The sequence below is a fragment of the Poecilia reticulata genome, chromosome 12 (assembly GCF_904066995.2).
Source record: "Poecilia reticulata chromosome 12, P_reticulata-male-v2, whole genome shotgun sequence".
NCBI lineage: Eukaryota > Metazoa > Chordata > Actinopteri > Cyprinodontiformes > Poeciliidae > Poecilia > Poecilia reticulata.
This window is the reverse complement of record NC_088841.1, coordinates 15087088-15099282: the sequence shown is the minus strand read 5'-3', so window position 1 is coordinate 15099282 and position 12195 is coordinate 15087088. Positions and strand designations below refer to the sequence as shown.

Here is a 12195-nt window from a genome sequence, read left to right as displayed (position 1 = left end):
GTGGATTCAATTGTTCCATAAAACTTACCCTTTACTCTTTGTTGTAAATATATTTAATACTGTTTGAAATGTACAAATAAAATCTCTAAAGCAGACCACTGATGTCCTCTTCTAATCTGAGACGTATGATGTTCAAAAAGCCTTAATAGCGGCGTGCACATCACAGTAGATTTGAGCCCCAGTGTTTTTGGGTTCTGCTTCTTGAAGGATTAGCAGCCTGTGGAGGTTACACAGTAAACAAGAGTTGTGTTTGTTGAATGAATGAATCAGTGTGGAAGATTGAGTCTATTCAGACATTCGACCTTCTTTGGAAGAATCTCTTGCTTTCTCCAAAAGTATTTTGAAGCAATCATCACAACAACATCCATTATTCACTTTCTGCCTACTGTTTGGGTAACTCCTTGAAAGGGGCAAATGCACAGCTGGGAGTTCTCCTCCGCCAACAGGGATGTTTGAGTAATATTTTTTACGATTCATAATGAACTGAAGTGAGCACATTTTCAGTTACTGAGCACATCCTTTGTGTAGATACAAAAATATGAAGCTGCTAGAAATTTGAGGGCAGCTGTATTACGGCTGTTTTTGATCCTTTTGTGTTAATACATCATGCAGTTCTCACATTTACTTGAACTTTCAGATCAGCGAGACTGGTTTCAATTATTAAGCTCATTTCCATAGCTTTCATTAACCGAAAAAGAATGCATGGGAATCAAAGGCCACAGAGCCATTTATTTTCCGTCCGATGTAGCAGATTAGAAATTTCTCACAACTTTTACAACAAGAGCAAAGCGGTACAATTTGCTCTTTTCTGAGAGAGCCAACAAATGTAGCAGCCTCAGTGGTGTACTTTACATGTTAGGAGTAATAAAGTAACCTTCCACCACTGGGGCTTCTGTCTGGGTCCCGTCTAAATGAGACCCATTGAGCTTACCCCAGTTATGCACTGTCTGCCAGCACTTAAGTCACCAGGGACTGATCATGGAGATATGGCAAACACACACATATGTTGTACAAACACAGGAAAGTGCTGACACCCAACAGCAATCTCAAGTTGCAAACTATTACTGGAGTCACGGTAACAAAGCCAAAACTGAGGAAAAGAGGTCACACAGTGGGGTGTTAAGGTTGGTGGGAGCTCTGCGGTGTGGTGGTTGATCGTGAGGTAGTTAAGTCTGCTATTACACAGTTTTTTTGGGGGGGGGGGGGATTTCTGCAATGTTGAATTCCACTGAGCATGCTGAGACTTGTGAAGAATAATTATCCTCAAAAAAGACCAGCGAAGCAGGATTCAGTTGCTTATGCAAAATATAAGTCAAAAACATACAAATCTGGAAAAAGTAGGTGTGCGTTTGTATTCTGACCCTTCCTTGACGATGTATTTAGTGGGGATTATTCGTACAACAGTACATACCAGTTGAGAAGCTTTAATTTAGCACCTCATTTCACTCGGTAAAAACAACTTTTACAGGCTGGCATCGTGACACACGTTTAATTCTGCCCTCTGGTAATGGTCTGCTTCATTTAAAAGTCTGCTTGGCAGCTCGGTAGATAACAGATGGAAGAAAAATGTGGGGAATTATGAGAAAGATTGATTTTGCAAAGAGGAACGGTCTGCTGTTCAGACAGTTTTCTCTGAAGCAGACATTTTTTTCAAACCCAGTTATTACTGGACAAACAAATGCGTGCAGAAAAACAACGTGCACACAAAGACAGAGAGCTGGTTTTGTAAGAACAAACGCATAGAAACGTATACATTCAAACACCTTGAATGTTCTTTTTTTTTTTTTAGAATTTGTCATATTAAAACCTCTGAATGTCATACTGGGATTTTGTGTGATTGACCAACACAAAGCATTGGAAAGGAAAACATTCTTAGTTTTCAACTTTTTCAAATAGAAAATGGCATCCCTTCAGCCTCCTTTATGTCAATTGCTTGCAAAAACACTGTTTGCTGCATTTACAACAGCACATCTCTGTCTCCACCAGCTGTAAACATCTAGGCTTTGACTGAAACTTACGCCCATTCTTCTTTACAGAGTAGCTTAAGCTTGTGCAGACCGGAGATTGGGCATTTGTGAACAGTAAGTTTCCAGATCTGTCAATGATAATCACATTAGTTTTAGTCCGTCGACTGGGCTGTTATAGCACAATATATATTTACTTTATGATTCCATTGCCATCTGGTTGTATGTGTAGAATTGCTGTGGTCCTGAAAGGTGAACTTCTACCCTAGTCTCAAATATTTTGCAGCCTCCAAAGAGTTTTTCTTTCAAGATTGCCCTATATAAAGCTTCATCCATCTTCCCGTCAACTCTATAAAGATCCTTGTGTCTCCTAAATAAAAACATCCTTACAGCACAATGTTGCCACTTTCATTCAACAATGGCTTTCTTGGGGTGTGCTGTGGTGGCACAGGGGTTAAGCACAACCCACATATGGAGGCCTTAGTCGTCGACGCAGCTGTCGCAGGTTTGATTCCCGGCCTTGGCGACCTTTGCTGCATGTCTTCCCCCTTCTCTCATTACCCACTTTCCTGTCAATTAACTATCAAATAAAGGCCAATAAAACCCTTTTAAAAAATGGCTTTCTTCTCGCTAGTCTTCAATTGCTAGAAGTACACCGCTAATAGTTGTTCTGTAAGCAGTTTTTTTTCTATTTGAGTTTCTCTGCATCTTCTCCAAATCTATCTCTCTTGGGTATCTAGCCATCTCCTTGCCAGGCTTTTAAGTGTAGGCCAATGCACTTCTTTTGGCAGATTTGTTTGGTCTTCCACACTCAGATTGCACATAAGTAAACAATTGGTTACACTGGATTTTATTCATGAATAATAGTATAATTAGAAATACTGTGTCACACAACTCCAATTTTTCTTTTCAAAGAAACTATAAAACCATCTAGAATTTCCTTTCCATTTTATGATTATGCACTACTTTGTGTTGGGTTGCTACATTAAATCCTAATAAAATATATCAAATTTTGTAGTTGCAACATGACCAAACACTAAAACTTCAATGGTTGTGAAAACATATGCAACACACAGCTTACACAAGCTAGAATGAAAAAGAGTGTGAACTGTCAAGGATGCAAAAGGAGAATTACTTCTCATTTGTGAAGTATCGCTGACCTATATATAGGTGGAAGTAATTATATTCAGCAAAACTCAGCATAAATGTAGTTAACTCAACAAAGGTTATTTTTCCTCAAAGCTCTTCCCCAAAGTCTTGTAAAAGTGTATTCCTTCAGCAGAACAACAATTATTGTCTTTTAAGGCATCCCAAGCCCATCTTTAAGCAACCATAATGTAAACCAGAGACTCTGAACTTCATTCCTGTGTCTCAAAAGCAGACACAGGAATGAGGTAAAAAGAGAATGAGAGAGGGAGGGGCGGCACAAGGATAAAGTATCTCATTTGAGCCCCGTAAAAAGCAAGGAGGCACAAACATTTATCTGAGGCAAGACTTTCATCAGATGCTTTAAGAGTGTAGAAATAACACAGAGCAAGATGCTGATAAAGTCGAGACAGGAAATGGGGAACGTTTGGTCTCCTGCTCTCATGTTTCAGCCGGGACAAGGGGGGTCCCACAAGCACTCCCTCACTTACCCCCCTTCCCAATCCTTCTTTCTGTTCTGCTGACATATAAAGACCACAACCCTCCACAAGCAGAGGGATCAGCAAATGGAAACCTAGTTCCGTCTAAACAGAAATAAACACATTTAAGGATATAAATAAATGTGAAGAGGTTTAGCAAAAAATAAATTCTTCATTCCAACGAAGATTAATATCTACATTAGACGGTGTTATAATGAAGATATCCTTTTTCCAAGGAGATTTTATATATTTGCGCTGCACTCAAAGCTGTGTGAAGGAGCACAAAGCAGCAGAGAGCAAAGAAAAGAGGCTTAGTTTCATCAGACAGTGAGGACTGAGTGAAAGACGGTAGCTGTGTTTCACGTTTCAAGAAAAGGATGGATTTCTAAACAAACATCATAATTCAGGTAACTCCATGCTGCGTCCGTGACTCAGGCGTGATGAATCATCTCTGAGATCACCTTATTACTGCCTCTTTGGTATGTGGGACTCTTTCGTGAAGAAATAATGCATAGCCTGAGTTTAGTATTAATGTTCCTTAATTGCAACAAGGAGTCACATTACCGGGTCTACCAGGATTTGACGTAAATAAGTCTACAGACTTCTAAAATATAATCAGCTTGTATTGCAGACATAAGCTCACAATGAACGACAAATTTTATGAAGAAAAATTTTATAGGTTTTTATTTCAAAGGTTGATAGTCCTGAGCTACTGCCCATAAAACGTGCAAGTTACTTTTTAAACATTTAATAAAATCAAAAGTTATGTTTAGATATTTAATTATCAATCAATTACTTCCACGAAAGAAAATAAATGCCACCCCTGGATTGGCTGCTTTGCAAATGCCAGCCAGTAGCGTGGCAAGTAGCAATGCCAGAAAAAATAATAAATGTGCAAATAGGCAGGATTTCCACAAATAATTTGAAGCTATGAGTCACAGAAAAATCCTGAATAGGTGAATCTGTGAATGCTGAACTGCAAATAAGTCCAAGATAGCTCCAAATTTACTGTGAAATGCTTGTTTTCCAGTTTTGAAAAAGCCCCACACACACAGTCTTGTTCAGTGTTAAATCACAGTAGTTCACAACACTCTCTAAAAAACATTAAAAACTACACTCTTTTCACCAGATTTTTTACTCAGAAGTTACTTACATTATCTAGATTTTTAAAAAATCCAAAATCTGAATGAACTGAACATTTCGAAGCATGTTTTGCTCTATATGTTGGATTACATATTTGTGCCACACTGTGCCCCTGCTTCCCGTTTACAGCAGTAGTTACCAAGGTTGTTCCATGTTGCATGCTGGAATAGGTAGCTTGGTTAAAGGACATCAGGGAAATAACCTCACTGCATTGGCCTTTTAATCAGCACATTGCGCTATTTATAGTGACCCTGAGCAAAGTAACATTACAGAGGCCTCTTTAATTCTGTTTAGGTTGCATGAAAACTGAACAAAATTAACTGATACTGTAGAAAGACATTGAGGGCAACAACAAAGGTTCAGGTGTTGTAGGAGAATATAAGAGATACTTTATTCTCCCTGAGGGAAATTCATTGAGGGGCAAGTGTACAGTGACTACAAGGTCACATGCATACCAACAACAAAAAAATTTAAAAAAAAAAAATATATATATATATATAAAGTATAAATATTCCATAAAGTTCAGATTGTCTAGATGGGGTAACAAGAAATTAGTTTAAAAAGAAAAAAAAAATCAAGAAAGTTATCAGATTTAGAAAGAAGTTGGATGAAAAGATTGTTTAAAACGATTGCTTGTGCAGCAGATAGCTTTGCAACATTTCCTTGACAGTAGTAGTTGATACTAGTCTAAAACACAGGATATGGGATGGGTCCTTCAGCATCTTCTGTGCCCGTTTCATCTCAGTGATTTCATAGATTGACTACAAGGGAGGGGGTTGGTAGTTCGACCCATTTATTATGTTTTTACCATACGTGCAATTCTAGAGTAAGATTACACAGTGAGTGAGCCATACCAGACACATATATCATATCTAATTATGCATTATAAAAGGTCAGCCTTATCCTGGACTCCAAACAGTCTAAGCCTGTGCAGAAAATGTGGTGTCTGGACTAGTTTGGAGACAATCAATATGATCATTCCAACACAAATTACTGCACATAATGACGCTTGGTTATTTAAAGGTGGGCACTTGTTCAGTAGCTCCGGAGTGGTTGGTCCACTTGTTCATCTGACAATTTGATGACTTGATTATTAGGCCCAGTGCTACCAAGAATGAAAAACTAATGTGAACATTGCACGAGTATATGACAAACATGTAAAGAAGATGAGAATAAGGTTAGGAGCCAGTATTTCTCAAATTAATAAATAAATAATTACTGAAATATAAAAAGTTATAAAAAGCCTCACTAGAAAGTCACTTAACTTGTGAATTCACCTGTATGTGGCTGTGCTGGCAAAGACACGTGGCTGATTTCCAATTAGGGACAGAAAAATGTAGGTGGACGTTAGTGGTTGAACACCAGGGGAGAGGCCAGGATGCCAAATTAAAGGGCAGAAGTGGAGTGTGTACTTATTCTCACTCATGATGTGCTCTGTCAGCCCTGCTGCTTATAATGGCATGAGAAGGGCCACTTAACTCGTAATCACTTCTCTCTCCCCCTTTGGCTTTGTCCTCCTCTCCCTCACCCCCACCAACCCCGGATTTTCTGACTGCTGGCTCCGATCTCTAATCATAAACGAACAGAGGATCTAGAGCAGGAACAGTGGTCCACCTCCCCCTCCCCCCACCTCACCCCTTCCCTACAATCCCATAATCAGAGGGCTACTGGATACCAAGAGGCAATGCAAGGCTTTGAATGAGAAATGGGTGCACCTCTAATGCATCATCTCAACTTTGAAGAGCCATTTTGCAGCAAAGGCAAAAATCACAGGTAGGGAATCAGCTCGCCGCCACCACCATCATTATTGTTAGGATCATTATCTCCCATCTCACTGAGTAGTGTAACTGAAAGTGGGACCTTTTAAACAATTATTTTCATTTCCTTTCCATAGACGAAAAGGAAAAACTTGCCACAATATGTCAAGGTAATTTCTGCCCTGTGGTGCACTTTGACTTTCCACATCCGACGCAAACACACACATACACACACACGCATTCACACAGTCCAGAAGTAATATGCGTTGTCAAGGCACACAGGTCAGCCGTTCTGGCACAGGCCTACCTGTCAAGCGCTGCTACTTGTGCAGAGCTCTGCTAATGGACTGCTAATAGAAGTGAATGTTGCACTGTGAAGCTCCCCTGTAGTTGAGAGTGTCACACAGGGTGATTAATGACACTCTCCTCTCCTCTTCTGTCCGACTGCTTTCACCCTTCCCTCTCCCTGCCTCTGCCAACAGCTCCCCCTTCTCTTCATTGCTCACCTTTCTGTCCTTTACCTGCGTCCTTACAATCTCCTTCATCTCACCTATTTTGTTTTTCAAGTACTGCTCAGGAAGGAACAAGAGTTTTCTGATTTTCTATTATACCCTTCACTAGTCAGGTTTTGCTGGCTTCCAGGCATCGCCGCATGAGAGAAGCAAATAAAAAAAATGTGGCAGAAACATGGAAGAGCAACATTTAAAAAGAAGTGGTTTGACTTACTGGACTGGATGGAGGGGTCTATTTTTTTCTCCATATTTTAACATGGTTACTAGATTGTTCCACCAGGAAGAATTTTATGGTTTTTCCAAATGCTGTAAATTGTGAAAGGTCATTAAATATGCACTGAAAAAGAAATTGAATGTTGATTTGATTCGGTGGTATTATGTACAATCCAGACACATAGCAAGTTACTAAGTTACCTGTACTTACAGCAATACTGTATCTGTCAAACATGACTCCACCTTCAGTGTGCCCTCACAGAAATGCTTCTCATCAAGCTGTTGACAACCATTCTTTGGGTTGTTTGCAGTGAGAAGTAGTTTGGATGATGAGCTCAGCAAACTCAGTTCCACCAGGTGTTTGTAAATTTCTGCTGCCGCCCCTAGTTTGGAGGAGCTGAGCGGGGAGAGGTGAGGCAGAAGTTCGGCTTGGGACTGCAGAGGTGGAGCTTTGTGTAAATGGATGGTGCTTTGTGAGAGCTAATATCTTCAGTATTAGTAAGATGTCAGGAAACTAAAGGAAAGGAGCAAAAATATTCAAAGTGATGCAGATAGGTCATGTTTTCTTGTTAATGCTAATTCTTTTGGTTTTGAAGGTCATGCAGTCTAGTCGGTTATATTAGGATGTGTTCAAAAAGCATTTAAAGCCACAATTTAGCATTTAATTCAAAACTGAACTGTGAAAGTGGAAGCTGTGAAAAGAAGCAAAATAAAGGGGAGATGGAAAACAATGTTGCCGTGATACAAGTGAAAAAGAAAAATTACTCTGATGAACATTAAAAGGAACAAAACGGAATTTTTCAGCAAATAACAGTGCAACAGCGAACCTCGCAGCAGGGCCAACTGTAAACATGGCAGCCACAGTATCCCGCCTCCACCAGCCAACCACAAGGTATCCTCACCCACATGAGGGAGCGAAGAACTGTTCCCGGCCCTAAAATAGCACACGTCTATATTTTTTGCTTTCATAACAATAGTACATGACATCAAGTGGTGCAGGGAAGCAAGCTCAGCAGCCACTTTTCACAGTAATTATCGCTCGCCACCACGCTCCATCTGTGGCTTAGCTAGCAACCAGCATGTAGCTCTGCCCCGTTGAAGCCAAACTGTGCAGACAATCTTTCCCCAGCTCCCTTCTATAACGTGCGCGCGCTGCAAACCTAATCTCTCTTTACATCAGTTACATTAAATTCTTCAGTTACGTTTAATTTGTTGAATTTAAAGCTGTCATTTCGGTCAGCTCACGGGGGAAAAATTTATAACTCCTGCTCCTTACACACAATGTGCTTATTGTGCATACGCTCGGCTTAAAAAATGACCCAGATGATTGTAATGTTAGTAGACCAAAGGGAGCTAGTTTGTCAGGCCCCCGGGAAGCCTGTTAGAATAATAATAATAATGAAAATACCATTCCCTTTCACTCCATGCAGCAACCCGGGTTGTTCGGAACAGGATTGTCATTTGCGGCAAACAGCAAAGCCTCACAGCACACTGACTCACGATGGTTTATAATCCATATATGTATCAAATATCCTTTAACTTTCCCCTCTATAAAGAATCCTCAGAGGACACATCTTCAGGAAGCAGAGAGGAGCAGGGTGTGAGAGAAGCAGGAAGGCACAAGAGCAGCCGTATGGAAAAACTGAACTAATCCCCAGGAAGGCCCTCAGCACCTCTGTACCCAGTGGCTAACGCAGAGACGAACTACATAAATGTCAACCTTAAGGTCAGGCATGAAAATAAAAAGAAATCAAGTATGAAAACACTTCAGATAAGTTTTTCTTTGTCTAATGAAACACGGTTTTCAGAACTGTGATTTTATGTTGAGTTAAAAAAAAAAAAAAACTACTTGAAACCCATCAGATACTCCTGGAAACTCGCAGACACATTTGTTTGCCCAACAGGAGTTCTTAACCAAGCTACTGTCACAAAGCTCTCGCTTTGTGAAATCTGTCTCAACTTATCTCTTTTGGAGAGGCTTCAACCAAGTAAAGAGCACTCTGATTAATCGATTGAGTTAGATCCCTCAAAGAAAATTAAAAAATGAAACAAATACAAGTGCACAGAAGCACAAGATGTGTTCTGATAACCCGCAAACAAGCCATTCAGGAACAGAACTGTGTTGCGAGTAAGCGTCTGTAAGCGAGCCACTTTAATCACCAGTAGTTTCACACTGAAGAAGCATCTCTCAAGCGATTTGGAAATGTGTACAGCTCATCAGGGCCCCAAAATAGCTAAGCCCATTAATTAAGCTCAAACAATGTTCTCCTGCTCTATCGACTTCTTAATGGACAGAGAGGAACCTTGTTCGTATTCCCATCCAGTCAATGACACAGAGCTCTCCGGGGTTTTGGAAAGGGTATTATGTCATCTCGCCCTGCCCTTCAGAAGCTGCGTCTGGCCTGTATTTTGTTCTTCCTCGCCCTTTTTTTGTTTTTTTCCAACCCCGTTTTGCTCATTAACAATGTAGGAGTGAGATGACAATTTGGAGGAGCTAGATAAGGTTGCTCACAGACCCTAATCCTTGCCACACAATAAGTGCTTGAGCCGCCAGTATAACCTCGCATGGCTCTCGAAGACCGCAGACATTTAATACAGTAAAATACCCATATACAGCTGAGAGACCACCTGGCTTTATTCAAGACCGGTACTTAAACATGCACAGACACATAATGAACAATTAAGCGTCAAACAGATGCTCTCTTCTCACAGCCCTTTGACAGGTAATTTCATCCACAAGAGGATTAAGTAAATACCTTCAAGTGTTTTAGCTTTAGCTTTGTTCTGTAACTGACAGCTACTACGGTTTGCCTAAAACATCAATAGAAAGTGACGGAAAAAAGAAAACGTTTTCTACCAAAAGAGGTGGAAAACTATTGAGTTTTAAAAGATGCTTGATGTAATCATGGTTGCAAATTTTAAAAAACAATGAGTTGCACCATAAACATATAAATTGAAGTAAAAAATGTGTATTTATATGTTTTTGCTTAAAACGCATGTATAAAGTCCCACATTTGTTTGCTGAAAGAATAAAAAGATAGTTGAAGATTTATCAGATTTTTCTACTTTTGACCTACATACCACTTATAAGAGCTGATTGAGTTAAAGTTGGTTCACATCTCCGATCCACCAGGTTTTACATGCCTCATGCTGATTCTGCTGATTCAAATCTTTTTTTTTTCCCAGACAATAATAAAAAAACGAGGGAAACTATAAACAGTATTTTAATTTAAAGAGGGAGTCCTTTTAAGTTTTACTGAATTACAAGTCAACACAATGTATGCAGCAAAGTATACTAAACTTTGTCTATTTTATTTTATAACTATTTCAAGTAGCTTGGTCTATTGCTTTATAAAAAGGAGGATGTTGTTTTTATTTTTGATAAATTAAAAATATATATTAATTTATGATTTAAATATATATATATTTATTTATTATCATTATCATTATTATTATTATTATTATTATTAGCTTCTTACTCATCAAAGCAACTCTAAGGAAATTCATCCAATTCAAATCTTTGACCGATCCACCGGCATAACAAGTATTAATACAGTTCGGATCCAGGAAACGTGAATTACACATTCTACATACATTGACCCTAAATGACTTAGTATTCAGTAGACATTCATCTGCCAGGCAGATTAGAGACTGACTTTATAACTCTGTCCCAAAAAGTTGCGTACACGACTTAAAATATTGCTACTTAAACTTTGGGGGGTTTTCCCCCGACCACTACAACCACTCCGGAGCTAAGAGCGTGCGTGAAACTTTGACCAGTCGTAAAGTCCGCACTTAGCATAAAAGTTTACCTTGAGCAAATCCTACATCCAGCAGGAGAAGGAGCAGAAGCCAGGGTACGGACGGCATCTCCGGGGGGAATCTCGTCACTCTTCCCCTTCCTCTGTCAGTCTGTGCGCCGCAGCCCATGATGAGGAGTCAAACTGCGCTCTGAGGCAAGTCCGAGTCTCTCCAACACGCTTTATCCTCCCTCTGTGCGCCGCGTTCCCGTCCAGGTATCAACCTCCACAACCAAGAGCGCACAGCGTGGCTCCGCAGAAGATATCCCCAGCGCACTGATTGTTTGTTTGCTTCGTCCTCACAAACATGTGATAGTTTACGGGATGAGATGTGGGCGCATCGCCCTCCGTCTGAGGCGAGGATGTTGCGTTAAAACCTGACTCCGTTGGATTTCCCTCTCAAAGGTTCACCAGATTTGCTCTGATGTGTGGATCGCTGCCTTGAAGGTGAATTCATGCTCCCTCGCCAAATCGAAGTCCAACACGCGGAGAGTCCCCGCTCAGCCGAACCTTTTTCAGCGTGTGCGTCTCACTGGCGGGACTGAACCCGGGGAAGGAGCCGTCTCTGCGGACTACCTTGCTCCTTCAGCCAATCCAAGTACTCCGGCGTGTGGCGGCGCTGTATCAAAACCTGGCCCGGACAGCAGCGAGGAATGGAAGCTGTTTATTAAATGCACGGCGAATACAAGTTCGGGATTTAGAAGAAACAGTCAATCAAAAGTGTGACATAAGAAGAAAATGTGGTCTTCCCTACAACTCTGTCTCAACGAATATAAGACGGAGTTGTCTCTACATCAAATGATCTGCTATCTGCCTAAAAATATATATATTTCTCCTAAATGTTGAATATTACAGAATGCCAATTATAAAAAAAGACTTCATAATGTAAAAATGTGACCCCACATGCACTTACTTTGTCACACATGTATAAAATATTTTTGCCTGGGCTCCTTTTGCATGGCTTACTATATTAGTGTGAAGCAGCATTGATTAGTCACCCTGTCACTCTGCTGAGGTGTTAAAAAGCCAAGGTAGCTTTATTAACACCCTTCAGTTCATCTGCAGTGTTGAGTCTGTTTTTTCCTGTTTTCCTCTTGACATAAATTCATTATGAGGGTTTAGGTCAGGAGAGTTTGCTGGCCAATAAGTCACCGTGATATGATGGTTATTTTATGAGCAGG

At 40.2% G+C, this 12195-nt stretch overlaps 1 protein-coding gene across 4 annotated transcripts in view; it reads right to left on the bottom strand.

Annotated features, from left to right (window-relative positions):
• Window positions 1-11659, bottom strand: part of unc5cb (unc-5 netrin receptor Cb) — a 142574-nt gene extending 130915 nt beyond the window's left edge. For 3 of the 4 annotated variants that reach the window (XM_008424252.3, XM_008424253.3, XM_017307961.2), the window contains exon 1: window positions 11027-11659. In XM_008424252.3, coding sequence (XP_008422474.1) covers window positions 11027-11144 — 118 coding nt within the window. In that variant the 5' untranslated portion in view covers window positions 11145-11659. The remainder of the gene's footprint in view (window positions 1-11026) is intronic. The other variant, XM_008424254.3, reaches the window with a different exon arrangement.
• Window positions 11660-12195: the final 536 nt, after the last annotated feature.